The sequence below is a fragment of the Typopeltis vanoorti genome, chromosome 13 (genome assembly GCF_054136105.1).
Source record: "Typopeltis vanoorti isolate ZY-2024b chromosome 13, IOZ_Tvanoo_1.0, whole genome shotgun sequence".
NCBI classification, from domain to species: domain Eukaryota; kingdom Metazoa; phylum Arthropoda; class Arachnida; order Uropygi; family Thelyphonidae; genus Typopeltis; species Typopeltis vanoorti.
The window spans coordinates 93955404-93974964 of NC_143561.1; the positions used below are offsets into that span (position 1 = coordinate 93955404).

At 37.7% G+C, this 19561-nt stretch overlaps 1 protein-coding gene across 1 annotated transcript in view; it reads right to left on the minus strand.

Annotated features, from left to right (window-relative positions):
- LOC150100375 (putative phytanoyl-CoA dioxygenase) overlaps positions 1-19561 on the minus strand; it is a 64072-nt gene that overhangs the window by 17780 nt on the left and 26731 nt on the right. Inside the window, exon 4 of the mRNA XM_090402760.1 lies at positions 8913-9012. Within this exon, the coding sequence (XP_090258886.1) occupies positions 8913-9012 (100 nt within the window). The remainder of the gene's footprint in view (positions 1-8912; positions 9013-19561) is intronic.

A 19561-nucleotide genomic window follows, 5' to 3' on the forward strand; every position in this document is an offset into this window, starting at 1 on the left:
AGAAGGAGTAGCCATAGTATTCAACACAAAATACGAGGCTAATCTTCTTGAATGGCAGCCAGTCTCAAGTAGAGTAATGTGGACAAATATGAGAATGGGGAACTGGACAATGAGACTTATTTGTGCCTATGGTCCCACAGAAGGTTCTACTAAGGTAGAAATGGAGAAATTTTTTGAGGCTTTAGAAAAAACGACTGACACAATGAAAAAGGAAAAGTTGGTCCTTGTTGGGGATCTAAATAGCAGAGTAGGAAATGATTGTGAGACATACAAAAATATTTTGGGAAAATTTGGAGAAAAGAGCAAAGCTAATAATATTGGCAATTATTTGTTGGATTTCTGCTGAGGACATGGACTGGTTATTACTAACACCATGTTCCAACATAAAAATGTGCACAAATTCACATGGAGAGAAGAGGCAAGGAATAAGAAAAGTCTCATTGACTATGTTATTGTTGACAGTGATGTTTTCTCCCTGGTGCAGGACACCAGAGTGTACAGAGGATTTGAAATTGGAAGTGATCACTATTTAGTCTTGAGCAGGATAAAATTGAATTTCATATTGAAAAGAATGATATGTAAAAAGTTTTAAAGCGAATAAAAGTTAAGCAGCTCTCAGATGCGAACTGTAGACTAAATTACACAAAGATTATTGAAGGAAAAATGAAAGAGTTTGAGAATAGGAATCAAACCTTGGAGACTCAGTGGCAAACTCTGAAGAAAACATTGATTGATTCAGCCAGAGAGGCATGTGGGGAGGTTGTCTGCAAGGATAAAAAAATCAGAACTCCCTGGTGGACACAGGAAGTTAAAGAGGCAGTGAAGGAAAAGAAGAAAGCATATCAAAAGTTCCTGTCAAATAAGTCAGCTTGTGCTCTTAGAGAATACAGAGACAAATGTAAGAAAGCTAAACAGTGTGTAAAACTAGCTAAACAAAAGTCATGGGAGGACTTTGCCAAGAATATAGAAAATAAATATCAAGAAGGGGATAAAATATTCTGGAGGTTGTTGAAGAAGCTTAGGAATGGAGGAAACAGTGCTGTAAAAGGAATTAGAGATGATAAAGGTGACATGAAACGGGAGAAAAAGATATCCTTGAAGTATGGAGTAATTACTTTGAAAAACTGCTAAATGAAACAAGCAGTGATGACAGCACAGTGGTAAAAAACACTGACCAGGCATGCAGTCAATAATACATATCCATACTTGAAGTAGAAAAAGCCATCAAAGGCTTGAAATGTGGCAAGGCAGCAGGGGTAGATGATATTCAACCAGAAATGCCGAAGTATGGTGATATAAGAGTCTTACAGTGGCTGCACTGCATTGTTCAGAAAGCCTGGACAGAGGGACGAATTCCCGATGATTGGAGTAGAGCTCTCATAGTACCCATATAAAAAATGGAAATAAAACTGAATGTGAGAATTACAGAGATATTTCCCTACTAAGTGTTCCTGGCAAGATCTATGCAAGTATACTTGAGAAACGGTTGAGAAGAATTGTGGAAGAAAAGCTTGGTGAAGAACAAGCTGGATTCAGGCCAAATAGAGGCTGTCAGGATCAGATCTTCACTTTACGACAAATAGTCGAGAAAGCATGGGAATATAACAAAGATCTGTATTTAAGTTTTGTCGATTTGGAAAAGGCATATGACAAGGTGCCAAGATAGAAGCTATTCAATACGCTGCAGTTATATGGTGTCAATGGGGCATTATATCAAGCAATACTTAGTCTTTATTTGAGTTGTAAGTCAGCAGTTAGAAATGAAGGAAGCACAGGAAGATGGTTTAATGTTAAATCTGGTGTGAGACAAGGATGTACATTATCCCCTCTGTTATTCATTATCTATATGGATCACATCATGAAGGAAAGTGGTATTAAACATGATATTAAAATTGGAGATGTTAATGTCAGCTCTTTGCTTTATGCGGATGATGTTATACTTCTAAATAAATCCGCTACAAGTCTGCAAGATTCTCTGACTAAATTGAATAGCTGTTGTAATAGATATGGTATGAAGGTCAGCAATAAAAAGACAAAGACAATGAAAATAGGCAGAATCATTGAAAATGTTAACCGTGTTGTGAATGGAGAACCTGTGGAACAAGTAAAACATTTCAACTACTTAGGCATGATTTTTAGTGAAGATGGTAAATTAAATATAGAAATAGACAACAGAATCAACAAAGCTGGTATGATAGGAAGTCAATTGAATAAATTCATATGGAATAAGAGAGTAATTAGTCGGAACACTAAATTAGCTGTATTCAAGACAATGTCCAAACCAGTTTTAACTTATGGATCTGAGAGCTGTGTCAGAAGTAAAACACTTGACCAAAGACTAGAGACCGCAGATATGAGAGTCCTGAGAAAGATTAGAGGTGTGAACAGATGGCATCAATGGCAATATCATATTAAAAACGAGAATATTAGGAAAGAACTTGACTTTGTCAGCATCCAGGAATGTATTAGCAGAGCTAATCTCAGGTGGTATGGTCACTTAAAGAGAATGGGTGAAGAAAGATTAGCAAAACAAGTGTTCTCTGCCAGGTTGGCAGCAAAACGACCCAGAGGAAGACTAAGATATAGGTGGATTGATACGGTACAAAGTGCCTTAGACGATAGAAATATAAGATCTGATGATGTTGGAGTCTTGACAAGTAACAGACTGATTTGGAGGAAAATTGTAGATAGGAAGTTAGTAATGATGTAATTTTTTTTCATGTAGTACTATCATATCCTGTACACCCCTTGAGGGTACATGGCAGGAATTTGATGATGATGATGATGATGTAAAACAGTAAAAGGATAAAACCCAGTCAGTGACAGAATCATAACAGTAAGATTAAACACCATCCCAATTCCAACAATGCTGATTCAAGTTTATGCACCCACATCGAATGCAGAAGATGAAGTAAATGAAGAATTCTACAAAGACCTAAATGAAACTATAGATACAATATCAAGACAGGACATTAAAATTGTTCTAGAAGACTTCAATGCTAAGGTGTCATTCAATGCACATGATGATCACTTATATGGAATCATTGGAAAATACAGACTGGGAATTAGAAACGAACGAGGAGAAAAACTATTGGAGTTCTGCATTGAAAGAGAATTAGCAATCACTAACACAATGTACAAGCAGCACAAGAGGAGTCGATGTAAGAATCAAATTGATTACATTTTAATTGACAAAAGATGGAGGACATTAATCAATAACACCAAAACATTGCCAGGAGCAGATTGTGGATCAGACCATCTATTATTAATCTCTAATTTAAAGATCCATCTGAAAGCAAATAAGAATAACAGCAACAAAAGATATGACTTTTCACAAATACGCAACAAATTTACACTGGACATTGAATCAGAGCTCAATAAACAAAAAAGCACACCTCAGGAACAAAGCATTGAATCATATTGGACACACCTAAAACAAACCATTGCAAAATCTGCAGCCAAACACATCCCAATAAAAAAGAAGAATAGTAGTTCATGGATTATAAAAGAAACCCTAGAACTAATCGAAAAAAACGAAACAAATTAAAATAACAAACTGGCAAAACCCAAATTACCTGAACCTGAATAAAGCTATTAAGAAATCTTGTCAAAAAGATAAAAATAGCTATATTCAAAAATATCTGTAAAGAAATAGAAAGACACTCCAATTCTAATGAAACGGCAGATTTATTCAAGAAGGTTAAGGATATAACCAAAAAATTCAAACCAAAACTTAATATAATTGCAGAGGAAAATGACAAGATCTTAAATAACACTAATGACATAGCCAGAAGATGGAAAGAGTATTACACCGTGCTTTACAAGGATCCAGCTATTCAACAAGAAGACGAAGGAGCTATGGAAAACATGGAAACAGAACCGGAGATCCTCATAAGTGAAGTAGAACAAGCAATCAAAAATAATAAATTTAGTTTAATCCTTTATCCAAGTGTGTGCAAACAAAGTTTGCGGCTGAAAGTATCTTCAGGACTGGGGTAAAGTGGCACAACACCAGGCAACTCATTGCAAAGGTGAAGCAAGCTAACATTACTCGTATCTCAGTATCTCCCATAATGCAAAACACGTCTCCTTGCGGATATGTATAATGTTATGCATTAAGGGAAGGGCCACTACCCAGACTAGTTTCGACCTTTATTGAGGTCTCTTCAGTGGGAGCCAGGGCCAAGTGGAGATACCATGGCAGAAGCATTAGAAAGGTCATCTCTACCTATAAGAGTTGCCAAACGGTGTGCCACCTTTTTATTAAATTACTCTGGATTTGGAGAAAGAAGTTGAAAGTTTATTTTTCACTTGGTCAAACTATAATAAATTTAGTTTAATCCTTTATCCAAGTGTGTGCAAACAAAGTTTGCGCCTGAAAGTATCTTCAGGACTGGGATAAAGTGGTACAACACTGGGCGACTCCTGGCAAAGGTGGAGCAAGCTACCAACACTCCTATCTCACTATCTCCCATAATGCAAAACACATCTCCTTATGGATAAGTATAATGTTATGCATTAAGGGAAGGGCCACTACCCAGACTAGTTTAGACCTTTATTGAAGTCTCTTCAGTGGGAGCCAGGCCCAAGTGGAGATACCAGGCAAAAGCATTAGCAAGGTCATCTCCTCCTATAGGAGCTGCCAAATGGTGTGCCACCTTTTTATTAAATTACTTTGGATTTAGAGAAAGATGTTGAAAGTTTATTTTTCACTTGGTCAGACTATAATAAATTTAGTTTAATCCTTTATCCAAGTGTGTGCAAACAAAGTTTGTGCCTGAAAGTATCTTCAGGACTGGGGTAAAGTGGTACAACACCGGGCAACTCCTTGCAAAGGTAAAGAAAAAACAAGGCCCCAGGTCCTGATTCAATACCAGCTGAAATGTTGAAAAACCTTGGAGAGAATGCAGTCAACTGGATACACAATTTATGCAACAAAATCTGGAAGACTGAAAGATGGCCAAATGACTGGACCAATTCCACCATTATCCCAATCTACAAAAAAGGCAATCACAACAACTGTGAAAACTACCGCACCATTGACCTTATCTTACATACCAACAAGATTTTACTACACATTATTAAGGAGAGATTACAAAGTTTTATAGACCATCAGATCCCAGAAGAACAAGCTGGATTCAGAAAAGGTCGAGGGACTAGAGATCATATATCTAGCATCAGATAAATAATTGAAAAAGCAAGGGAATTCAACTTAAGCCTTGTAGATTACTACAAGGCCTTTGACTGCATGAGGTGGGATATCTTATGGGAAATCATGCAAGAATCAGTAATACCAAACCATCTAACAACCCTCATAAAGAATTTATATCAAGGAAATCAAGCAACAGTAAGAATTGAAAACTCACTGTCCCCTGCATTCCAATTTGAAAAAGTATCAAGACAAGGATGCATACTCTCACCATTACTATTCAACCGTTATAGCGAAACTATAATGAAAAGATATCTAGAAAAGTGGAACGGAGGCATTAAATTAGGTGGCTGAATAATCACTAATCTATGATATGCAGATGACACAGTGATAATAGCAACAAGCGAACAGGAATTAAAATCCATCCTGAATCAATTAGAATGGGAAAGCCTAAGCCATGGTTCAAGAATAAATCAGGATAAATAAAAATAATGATTTTAAACAACGCAGAAGAGATAGATGTAAAAGGAATTGAAATTGTCAACCATTTCAACTACCTTGGAGTGATGATAACAAAAAAAGATGGATGTGAAAAAGAGTTAAGAAGAAGAATAGCACTAGCTAAAAAAGCAATGACTGATTTAACCAAGATCTGGAAAGACAGGCACATCTCCAAAAAGACAAAAATTAAACATGTAGAAACCTTAGTTTTTTCAATCTTTCTCTATGCTTCTGAATCTTGGACTATGACAAAAGATGACAGAAGAATTGGGGCGTTCGAGCTCTGGTGCTGGAGAAGATTGTTAAGAGTGTCTTGGACAGAAAAGAGAACAAACAAAAGTATTCTAGAAGAACTGAATATCCATACAAGACTGATAAACATAATCCAAAAATGAATACACATACGTCCGAAATATTGTAGAAGGGAAGGCAACTGCCTAGAAAAAGCAATCATCCAAGGTAAACCGTGTGGGAAAAGAAAAAACCCTCCCAACAGATGGATTGACCAAATATCAAGAATCACTGAACTTAAACCAGAACAAGCAATAAGAGAGGCACAGGAGAGAAAGAAATGGCAAAGCATCATCAGGAAGGTCACGAGTCCTCAGACATGAGGAGATCCGAGAGAGAGAGAAGTCAAGGAACATCTGTAGTGATGTTCCTTAACTTTTAGGTTTTGCAACCTTCAATCTGTGTGTGTGTAACTGATATAAAAAAAAAGTAATAAAACTAGAGTTTATATAAAAGACAAGACATGCTAGCACATAGCAACAGTAAGGAAGTTTTTACTAACTGTCTCAATGCCTAACACACAGCTTTAAAAAAAGTATATAAAAAAAGTTAAAAATAAGAAACTGTTTTGACAATAAGATGTGAGCTTTTTGACTGGCTATGGTGAACAGAAAAATTCGAATATTAGAGATCTGGAATTCTGTACAGTAAATTTCAATCCTGTATCATAAATTTAAGTTTAATAACATAACAGTATTAACCACCTGAATGAACAGGAGAAATGCTGGCTTTCAATGCATTAATGTATTGTTGCAAATGAAGTTGAAGTATCAGATCTAGAAGTACAACTCCAATAAGTTGGGATATTTGGTTTAAACTATTTACCATGGCCCAGTACCAATGCAAAAATTAAAGCAAAAGTACAATTAGCCAGGTTACAACAAATATAGCTCAAATTAGTAGCTCCCATAGCGCAATTGAATGAATAGCAGAACATTGTGCTCTTCGATTGGAAAAGATCTGGGTTCGATTCTCATCGTGACGAGGGGAATCCTTATATGGGCTTTTTTCTTTGAAGGTGAGTTAGCCAATCTCATATGGTGGTAGCAGGGTTTTTTCTCCTGGAAACTTGGGTTTTTCATCCCACGTACAGACAAATCGGCCTTCAGAACACACACAATTTACAGACAAAAAATACTGTTGTTGGTGAGGATGGTTGATGGTAGTATTGTCGTAGTTGGAGAATTAAGTAGTGAGATGTATTTAGCAAACTGGAGTAGTATGCCCTCCCACGATGAGTCCTTGGACTCCCTGGAGGTGTCACATAATAATACTAATTATGCTTTAGTGTATGTAATCCCAAGTTCAGCACAAATTTTGTTTCATTTATGGAATATGTTATTCCACAACTTAAAAAAAAAAAAAGAGAAACTTTTTCAGCTTTGGAAATTGGTTATTTTTAATATTAATCCCACTCAAGAAAGATTAGAAACCCATATCACATTTTATTCTGTAGTTAGGATAATGTTAGGTAATCTGAGAACCTTGCTCTGGAGTTTTAGGTCACCAATAATGAAATAGAAATCATTTTCTACTTACTTTATGTAGATAGACTCTACTTTCTTCATTTCTACAGTAGGTAGAAAATGACTGCATTAGATAGAATTTTCTACCTAATGACATTCACAAACATCCATGTACTGTAGGATTTAAACTTACGGCTTACCAGTTGAACAGTGGATTATGCTATCTACCCAGCCACACATATTACTAGGTTTTGCAATGCAATATAGGAAGAGAGGACTATAGCTACAGTAGGCAAGCTGCCACTAATCCACTATAATAATAAACAGCCTAACAAACGGCCACTAATCCACTATAATAATAAATAGACGGCCTGTAACTAGTGGTGTGCTGCAAGGTTCTCTTCTTGGACCACTACTATTTAATTTGTTTATTAATGATATCAGAAAGGATCTGAGAGGAACTATTCATTTGTTTGCTGATGATGATGATGCAAAGTTGGGTAGAGCAATAGTGAATGCACATGATGTCAAAATTTTGCAAGATGATTTGGATAGATTGGGCTAAGGAGAATGGATATCAATTTAATGTGGCAAAGCGTAAGGTTATGCATTTTGGGGTGAAAAGATTAACAGCAGTATACCACATTGGTGGAACGGCACTCCAGGTGATTGACGAAGACAGGGATTTGGGGGTGTTGGTGGATAGGGAGTTGAAGTTCAGGGGGTACATTGCAAAAGTGGCTACATCAGCTCGTCAAACCACTTGGTTACTAAAGAATACTTTGACGAGCAGAGACATGCAAGTTATTGTTCCTCTATATCGAGCCTTGATAAGACCCCATTTTGACTACTGTGCCCAGATCTGAGTGCCAGGGTTTCTTCTTGATGAGGAGGAGATAGAGAGGATCCAGAGGCGAGTGACCAAGATGATAGCAGGTTTATGGAATGAACCTTATGAGAACAGGTTGAAGATTTATGGGTTGCAGACATTAGTTGATAGGGGGAAGAGGGGTGATATGATTGACGATGGCCCCTAGTCCTCCCACCACCAGAACAGGTCTGGTGGTGGGAGGACTAGGGGCCATCCATGGAAACTGGGCAAGAGTGTGGTTAGCAAAGGTGTTAGAACTAGGTTTTTTGCATGGAGAGTGGTGAATGAGTGGAATAAGTTGCCAGAGTCTGTTGTGGGTGCCATGACTGTGAGTGGGTTCAAGACAAGGTATGATAGATACTGTGTGGAAGCTGAATAGTTGTAGACATGATGTTTAGGGCTGCCCTCGATGAGTCTAAGGACGCCTTGGAGTTGCCCGTAGTAATAATAATAATATAAAACAACTTGCACTTCAAGCATTAAAAACATCTACCGGATCAAAATATTTTGTTTACATAACTAGAAAATATCCAGTTAAAATTAATTTTTAAAAAATGTGTTCTCCATTAGAAAGTTTGTATTACAGTAGCAAAACAATTTAGCTAAAAAGCAAATCAAAATGTTTTTTGCTTACCTAACCATCTAGTTGAAAGGATTCGTCGCCTTGTATTCATAGAAAGATTTCCAGGGGCACCATGTAGAGTTTTCATGTGGAACACGATACAATCACCAGGCTGTTAACAACAGTTTTGAGCCATATAACTCATTAGAAAATGAAATTAAAAAAAAAAAAAAAAAAAAAAAAACTTTATTTAAGGCAGCAAAACTAAGTCTAAAGAAATCATTTTTGTTGCTTAAAATTGTTTTTCATTCTTAAAAAAAGATATTGTATTGTAGCAACACTCAACTCTCAATACAGCAATTGCCATTTCTAACAAACTCATTCATTATAATTTCCATTTTATGAGGGATAGAGCAGATGTTGAGGCTTTACAGGAGGATTTGAAAAGACTATGTGCAGGCAAGTGAGTAAAGCTAGCAGTTCAATGTTGCAAAGTGTAATGTTCTAGAATTAGGAAAGCAAAGATGTGCTGCAGAGTACACAACCAATTACAGATATCTTAGAGGAGATGGACTATATCACAAGTCTATCTCCTTTAAGATAGATAAGTGATCTAGGGACAAAGGTGGACAAGGAGACCTAAAAGTTAGCAGACAGCTAAAATTTTGAGGACATCATAATGTATTATGGCAATCAGGTAAAGAACAATGACATGTAGAAATAAAGAGATTATACTAGCATTTTATAAGACCTTGATAAGGCTGCATATGAATTATTGTGCACAGATTTTATTAACTGGATTTTCAAGGGGTCTGAAATGATTAAATATGGTGGCTTCTAGTCTCTGGAATGTTGAGTATGAAGAAAGATTGAGGAAATACAATTTGCAGAGCCTTGAGAATAGGAGGGATAGGGAGATATAATTGAAATACATAAGTTGGTAAGAGGAGATTACTGGATCAATACAAAAGAAATTTTTCATAGAATGAAGAAAACAGGGATAGAAGAATAGGTAATCCCTGGAAGATGTATAAGAAGAGTATGAGGAGATGAGCAGCAGGTTATTTATTATTATTATTATTTTTGCATAGACAGTAGATGATAAGTCAAATGCATTATCTACGAATGGAAAAACAGTGAATGAGTTTAGTAGATTTGATGAACTGTGTGCATGTGTGTGTGTGATACGAGTTCCTATTTAGCACTATCATCATCATTATCAAAAGCTTTTTCCAGTAAATTAAAGATACCAAGAAATTATATACTTGGTTTAATCCTTTTTATCCAAGTGTAAACAAACAAGTTTGTGCCTGAACTATTTTCAGGACTAGAGCAACTCATGGTAAAGGTGTATGACTTCACATCACTTGCCTTAGCCTTAGTATCCCATAATGCAAAGCATATTTCTTTGCGGACCTGAAAATAGCAAACTTACCCCAGTCCTGAAAATACTTCAGGTGCAAACTTTGTTTGCTTACACTTGGATAAAAGATTAAACAAGGTACAGTTGGATCTTGTTTTATGTGGTAGATATGTTCCATAGAAAACCACATATAAAAATTCGCACAAAAAAGACCTACCTTACGTTGAAAAATTAGGGATACATTCCATGCTTTTCTAAAACCGCATAAAACTGAAGCAATGAATTAAAATAAACCTAAAATGGTATAAAAATATATAAAAAAAAAAGTATAAAAATTCAGTAAAATAAGAATGCCTAAGTTTATTTTAAAGCTTTATTCATTTAATTTTGCTGAAATGTTAACAATTTTTTTTTTACATTTTTTCATCAGAATTATTGTTGCTATTAGACAACATTCGTCAACGTTTGCGAGATCACTTTCATCACCAGAAGAGATAGTTAGCGCATCAGATCAGTATCGTAAAGGCAATGGTTCTTCACAAACAGAATTAGCTTCACTCTCGTTCTGCGCTGAATCTTTTCTTCTGATAATGTAATCATTAATTAAACTTTGAGATGAAGATTTTAATAATTTTTTATAATACACCTTGTGATATCCAGAAATACAGTTCTTCGGCTCACGTTGGAATTTAAAGGCTCGTTCAGAATTTGTGTCATTAACAAGAAAATGATTTTCCAATTTACTGCATAGTTCAAGACCTTCTTGAATTATATTTGAAGTGAGGGGGAGGACAGGTTTTTCTTCCACTTCACTATCATTTCCTGGATCTTTGAAGATATCTATAGTTAATTGATATCCAATAACATCATCAATACTTAAGCCATTATCCACAAGCAATGCCAAAGTAATGATTTCAGCTGATAACATAGATGCCACATGATTTAAACAGTCCAAAATAGAAAATTTTTTCCAAAAGTCAGTTACTGTTAATGATTCATTTTCTAGTTCATCCAATATAAATTGAAAAGTGTGCTTAATGTAATATTTTTTAAAAGTAGCAATTATACCTTGATCTAATGGTTGAATAATGCTTGTTGTATGGAGTGGAAAAAACATTACCTGCCATTTGGATGCTCTAAATGTGGAAACATGGTGCATTGTCAACAAGTAATTTGTTGAAAATTACCGGCCAATCAGCATAACAGGAATCATTATCAAGGTCTTAGAGAAAATAGTCAAGAGGAAAATACAAGATTGGATAGAAGAAAATGGGATACTGTATCGAGGACAGCATGGTTTTGTGAAGGGTAGGTCATGCCTCAGTAACTTGCTCACGTATTATAACACAGTGACGGCTGAACTGGATAAGGGTAATGGGTTTACGGTGATTCTACTGGACCTTGCCAAGGCCTTTGACAGGATACCACATGGAATTCTAATCAGTAAATTGCAGCATATGGGAATGGACATAGGGTTGGTGAGATGGATAGGAGGGTGGTTGACGGAGAGATATCAGAGAGTGGTTTACTCAGGAGTAGAGTCCACAAGACGGCCTGTGACTAGTGGTGTGCCACAAGGATCTGTTCTTGGACCACTGCTGTTTAATTTGTTCATAAATGATATAGGAAAGGATCTGAGAGGAACAGTTCATTTGTTTGCGGATGATGCGAAGTTGGGTAGGGCAATAGTGAATGCAGATGACGTCAAAATTTTGCAGGATGATTTGGATAGATTGGAGGTCTGGGCTAAGGAGAATGGATGTCAGTTTAATGTGGCAAAATGTAAGGTTATGCATTTTGGGGTGAAAAGATTGACGGCAGTTTACTGCATTGGTGGAACCGTGCTCCAGGAAATTGATGAGGCACGAGATTTAGGAGTGTTGGTAGATAAGGAATTGAAATTTAGGGGACACATTGCAAAAGTGGCCAAATCAGCTCATCAAATCACTTGGTTGCTGAAGAATGCAGAGACAAGCAGGTTATTGTTCCTCTGTATCGAGCCTTGATAAGACCCCATCTAGACTACTGTGCTCAGATTTGGTCACCTAGGTTTCTTCTTGATGGGGAGGAGGTGGAGAGGATCCAGAGGCGAGTGACCAAGATGATAGCAGGTCTGTGGAATGAACCGTATGAGAACAGGATGAGGATTTGTGGGTTGCAAAAATTGGTTGATAGGCGGAGGAGGGGAGATATGATTGAGACATTCAAATTACTGAAGGGTTTCTATAAAATTAATTCAGAAGATATTTTTGAGAACAGGGCTGGTTGTGGGAGGACTAGGGGACATCCATGGAAACTGGGCAAAAGTGTGGTTAGTAAAGGTGTTAGAGCTGGGTTCGTTACTTTTAGAGTAGTGAATGAGTGGAATGTGCTCCCTGAGTCTGTGGTGGATGCTGTGACAGTGAATGAGTTTAAGGCGAGGTATGATAGATACTGTATGAATGTCAAATAGTTGTGATGAATATGATTTGGGGCCTCCCTCGATGAGTCTAATGACTCCCTGGAGTTGCCCGTAATAATAGTAATAGTAATAAAAAAAAAAATAAAAATAAAACTTTAAAATAGAGAGCTTTTTTTCATATATTATTATTACGGGCAGCTCCAAGGAGTGCTTAGACTCATTAAGGGAAAGCCCTACATCATGTGAAGAACAACTATTCAACATTCACACAGTATCTATCATACTTCACCTTGAACTCATTTACAGTCATGCCACCCACAACAGACTCTGGCAGCTTATTCCACTCATTTACCACTCTCCAAGTAAAAAACCTATCTCTAACACCCTTGCTAACCACACTCTTACCAAGCTTCCATGGATGGCTCCTAGTCCTCCCACTACCAGTTTTATTTTCAAAAATATCTTCGGAATTAATCTTATATAAACCCTTCAGTAATTTGAATGTCTCAATCATATCACCCCTTTCCCAGCAATCAACCAAATTCTGTAGCCCACAAATCTTCAACCTGTTCTCATAAGGTTCATTCCATAGTCCTGCTATTATCTTGGTCACTCGTCTCTGAATCCTCTCCACCTCCTCCCCATCGAGAAGAAACCATTGCTCACTCAGTAATTCTACTTTATCATCTGATTCGGTTACCTCCCTACCATCAGCATTCTTTAAAATCATTCTGCCATATACATTTTTTCTTTTACTTGCAACATATTGAAAAAACTGTTTGGGATTCTCTTTAGCCTGCATGGCTAATGTTCTTTCATAATCTGCTTTTGCTTTTCTTACTACACTTGTTACCCTTCTGGCCTGGGCTTTATACCATTCATGTGCCTGCAGGTCACCTTTCTCCTTAAATTACCTCCATAGTTGTTTCTTTTTTGCAGCTCAAGCTTAATGATGTTATTCATCCATTTAATCCCTACTTGATTTATTATTCGGACTCTAGGTATACAGTCAGCCATTGCCTCCTGCAAACACTTCTTAACTGCCTCCCATGCACTATCAACATCCAGCCCTTGCAGTTTTACAAGCCATGGCACTAAACTAATCAAACTCCTAAGCTTGTCATACTTACCAGCATGATAATTCGACATGTACCCTGTCTTAATTGTAAATTCCACACCTTTAGCCACCTCCCAAGTTAAGACCCAATGATCACTCTCACCAATTGGTGGCAGTGTGGTCATATTCGTTACAGTCAGATCCTCAGATGCAATTACTAGGTCAAGCCCTCTGAGACCCCTAGTATTTTCCATTACATGCTGTCGTAGATAGTTATCCCTTAATAACCACATAAAATCCAATTCCTTCCTCCCGTGTGTCCTCTCCTCACTCCAATCAATGCGACCATAGTTGAAATCTCCCATAATAATTACCCTCCTTCCACTCATTTCTTCTATTTGCTTGTGCATACTGTCACCACCATCTTTTCCATCACCTGGTCTATAGCAGCACCCAATTGTATATTTAGTTCTGCTAGCCACAATCTCACACCAAATGGCCTCAAATGTGCTCTTTTCTGTATCCTGCAATTCAGCTTCTATTCTCCTTGGCTGTAGCTCGTCAGCTTTCATCAACAATACTCCTCCCCCATTTTATTCTCCCTGTCATTCCTGAACACAGTATACCCCTCACATTCAATCCCACTAGCTATATCATCTTCAGTCAGCCATGTTTCCCTAATGCCAATAAGTTGTGGTCTGGTTATTCCTAATACTCCTAGCATTAGTATACATGAATTGCAGACCTCCGTTGGCCCCATTCCTACCTTGATGCCTCCTACTAACTATCCCATTCAGGCTTATTATACTAATTTATACATACATACACTCAACTGCCTCCCTAAGGTCTGCATATCTACTTCCCCCACCCCTTAATAAATCTAGTGTCCCTGATTCTGCACATCCACTTCATTCAACAACACTTTTTCAAGTCTCCTTACACCAAATCCATTCAAATGCAAACCCTCCATCTTACATAGATCCTTTCAACCATCGAACTCACTCCACGCGTCCACAAATTCCACACCACTCGTCATGCATAACCTATGCATAAAGTCATTTGCAATTATGGCCCTCCTTCTAAACTCTTCACTGTCATACCACGCCAAAAGACTAATCATCCTAACTCTCTCACTCTTTTCTTTTGCTACCTCAAACAATTCATTCAGGTCTTCTATCATTTCCATTTTATCTTCTTTCAAATCATTCGTACCTGACACAACTATCATTTGTTTCACTCTTTGCTTTTCTCCCTAATAGACTCACTTACATCCTTAATGGTTGCACCAGGTTGGTACGATTTTGTCTAATTCTCTACTATCACACCTTGTACTAACTAATCTCCATACAGCACTCTAATATATGTTTCCGCTTCTGGTACAAAGCAATTATTGAAACATTCAGTAAATACAGCAGTTGTTACCCAGGCCTTTGTATTAGCCATCCAATGTACCGGCAGCTGTTTTAGATCTTTGCCTTTTAGAGCAGGTGGTCTTAGAGATCGATTTACTAGGAGGTGTTTCAACATTCGATCCCCTGATGCATTGCAGCAAAGTAACAACGTTATTCGATCTCTGCTTGGTTTAAACCCAATTGCTTTTTTTCAGACTGCGATGTAAGTTCGACTAGGCATTTTATTCCAAAACAATCCTGTTTCGTCAGTGTTAAACACTTAATCGGGACAATATCCACCATCTTAAATAATTTTGGCTAACCTCTCTTGAAAATTTTTGGCTGCTTCTTCATCTGCTACTGCAACCTCACCTGTAATCTTCACGTTATGAAATGCATTCCTTTTTAAAAATCTGGTTAGCTCTCCTTTGCTAGCCGAAAATTCTTTATCAGCCTGGGAAGCAGAAGTAGATGGCTCCAACTGCTTCATCTTTCATAAAATTCCTATCACCACTTATAGGAATTCTTCTTTGAGTTAATTCTTCAATCCAAATTATGAGCGCTCGTTCCGTTTTTTCTAATAAAGCTTCATTTGAGTATGATGATAATTTGGCACTTAGTTTTGTGCCAGAAATGACAGATTTTCTTATTGCAACTTCAATCTTTTTAATTGCTCTTATAGTAGATTCGTCTAAATTAAAATGTTTACCAATCGCCGTAGATCCCTCTCCTTTTGCTAAGTGATCTAAAATTGCGATTTTTATTTCCAAAAAAAAAAGCAATTTCTTTGGTGCTTTTTTTCTCTATTAGGCCAAATTAAATCTTTAAAATAAAAATTAGTGAAATTTAGACTTACGCTAATGAAAAGACAAACACTTACTCACCTACAAAATTAAACATCCCGGACACTTACTGCTTACATGTTACTCACGTTACGCCAGAATGTGCTGCAACACGCTGTTCATTATGTACAATGGTGAAACCTCGAATTTACATAAAATATGCACCGCATAACTTCAAAACAGCATAAAAAAGATACGCATAAAAAGAGACCTGAGTGTATAGAATTTCTTGGTATCTTTAATTTATAGTATAACCAAGTGGAAAGACTTTCAACAACTATCTAATCCAGAGCATTTTAATAATAAGGTGTGACACCTTTTGGCAACTCGTATGTAAAAATATGACTTCTACATTACTTCAATCTTGGTATCACCTCTGGGTCTGGTTCCCACTGATGAGACCTCAATAAAGGTTGAAATTGGTCTGCATAGTGACCCTTCCCATAATGCATAGCATTATACATACCCATAAGGATATGTGCTTTGCATTATGGGATACTAAGGCAGTGATGTGAAGTCATACCACCTTTACCATGAGTTGCCCCAGTCCTGAAAATAGTTCAGGAGCAAACTTGTTTGCTTACACTTGGATACAGGATTAAACCAAGTACAGTCGGGTCTCTTTATATGCAGTAGATACGTTGTATATTTGTTATATACAACCGCATATAACAAATCACAATTACATTGAAAAATTAGGGATACGTTCCATAATTTTCTAAAACCACATAAAACCGAAGCAATGAATTAAAATAAACTTAAAATCGCATAGAAAAGTTTATAAAAATTTAGGAAAATAAGAATGCCTAAGTTTGTTTTAAAGCTTTATTCATTTAATTTTATTGAAAAGTAACAATTTTTAGTCCACGCAGTTAGCCTAGTGGCTGTGCACTTCACAACCATATGCCTGGGGAAGGAGTGTCCTAGGTTCAATTCCCATCGGTGATGTGAGGAGCTGAAGGATCTTCCTCAGCCATAACCAAGTTAGCTGGTCTTGGGTGTGGATAGTAGAGTTTTTTCTCCAGTTTATCATGGGGTTTTTCATCCTGCAAAGCAGGCAAACTGGCCTTGAGAATTCAACACTACAGGACATAGGATACATCGGGGCGTATGGCTGACCACCTTATACTGTGAACGGTGTGAGGTCCGAAGATTAATAAACCCTCAACACCACAAGGTAAAGGAGGATATAAAGAAGATGAGATGAGTCAACAATTTATTTTACATTTTTCATCAGAATTAGCATTGCTATTAGACAATATTTGGTGACGTTTGCAAACTGGTGGGGAGGGAAAACAGCAACAGCCGTGCCTCAGTAACTTCATTGGTTACAGCATTGCCATTCATTCCCCCCCCCCCTGGTGGTGATAACAACAGCCGTGCCTCAGTTAGAACTTCATGGGCTACAGCATTGCCATTCATCACCAAAGCTTCCAACCGGCTTCGACCTTTATTGAGGTCTCGTTAATTGGAGCCAGACCCAGAGGTGGTACTAAGGTGGAAGTAAAGGAGAAGTCATATTTACCTATACGAGTTGCAAAATGTGTCTCACCTTATTATTAAATTACTCTTGGATTGGATTTAAAGAAAGATGTTGGAAATTTTTTTTTGGTTAGACTATAATAAAGTTAGTTTAATCCTTTATCCAAGTGTAAGCAAACAAAGTATGCACCTAAAGTATCTTCAGAACTGAGGCAACTCATGGTAAAGGTGGACCACGCTCTCATCTCAGACCCAGAGGTGGTGATACTAAGGTGGAAGTAAAGAAGAAGTCATATTTACCTATACCAGTTGCCAAAACATGTCTCACCTTGTTATTAAATTACTCTGGATTTAGAGAAAGATGATGGAAGTTTTTTCCCACTTGGTTAGACTATAATAAAGTTAGTTTAATCCTTTATCCAAGTGTAAGCAAACAAAGTTTGCACCTGAAGTATCTTCAGGACTGAGGCAACTCGTGGTAAAGGTGGACCAAGCTCTCATCACTACTTGTCTTAGTATCTCCCATAATGCAAAGCACATCTCCTTGCGGACGTATAATGCTATGCATTAAGGGAAGGGCCACTATCCAGACCAGTTTCGACCTTCATTGAATGTTCAAGTAGAGGTCAAACTCCAAAAACTTAGCATTGTTCCCCTCAGTAACAGGCTCACCCTGCCACTGAGAAGAACTCTCAGCATTGGCTCTACCCTGTGGCAGGCTCACCCCACCACCGAGCAGAGCCACTCATTTGCTCATATGTCATCTGAGGGTGCCTCAGTTAACTTCATGGGCTACAGCATTGCCATTCATCACCCAAGCTTCCAACCAGTTTTGACCTTTATTGAACGTTAAGTACAGGTCAAACTCTAAAAACTCAGTGTTGTTCCCCTCAGTAACAGGCTCACCCTGCCACTGAGAAGAACTCGCAGTGTTGGCTCTACCTCGTGGCAGGCTCATCCCACCACCGAGCAGAGCCACTCATTTGATCATATGTCATCTGACGGATAACAGCAACAGCTGTGCCTCAGTTAACTTCATGGGCTACAGCATTGCCATTCATCACCCAAGCTTCCAACTGGTTTTGACCTTTATTGAACGTTCAAGTACAGGTCAAACTCCAAAAACTCAGTGCTGTTCCCCTCAGTAACAGGCTCACTCTGCCACTGAGAAGAACTCTCAGTGTTGGCCCGTGGCAGGCTCACCCCACCACCGAGTAGAGCCACTCATTTGAGCATATCTCATCTGAGGGGTAACAGCAACAGCCGTGCCTCGGTTAACTTCATAGGCTACAGCATTGCCATTCATTGGTTACTCATCTTGAAATGTTCTCCACCACCTCCCTATCCCTAAAATATGCAGAGGAATAATAATCTCCCTATCTTTACTTGTCAATGTGTTCTTCAGAATCCAAGTAATTCTCTGAGCTATTTTCCAGTCTTGCAATATGTCCTCTGAATTTCAAATCTCTATCTACCATCATCCCCAGATCCTTAGCCTCATCAATTTCCTGTAAACTAGTACCATCAATATGAAGTGAAGTGTGTAATCTTTTCATCCTGAAGTGCCTTACATTTTACAACACAGAACTGACAACCATTTTCCTTTGCCCATATTACCAATTTATTTAAATCATCTTGTAACATATCTACATCACCTTTATTGCCCTCCCTAGTTTTGCATCATCTGTAAACAACTGAATGTCCCTCTTCAAATCTTCTGCTATATCATTAATATACAAAAGAGTAGTGGTCCTATTACAGAGCCCTGGAGCACTCCAATAGTCACTCTCATTTACCTTGATTCCACTCTATCACACACTACCTTCTGATGTCTGTCTATCAGCCCCCAATCCATGCTACCAGCCTCACATTCATTCCCATTTGCAAATAGCACATAAATTAATGATTGCAATCAGTAGTGCACTCAGGATTTAATCTTGGGGGGGGGGGTGCCCGAGTTGAGTAGACAATTTGAGAATACACACTACGCATCGCATATGACTTATGACTGAGCATCTGCAATGATCGCTAATTCGTAAGTAGTATAGAAATAGAAGACATGACACAACATAAATTTAAGAAATGAATTTTAATTAGGAAAAGATTTTTGGAAAATTTTTCAGTATTCTTTTTCTTTGGAGGGGGGTAGGGCTCCCTCCCCCCCCTCTGGGTGTGCCACTGATTG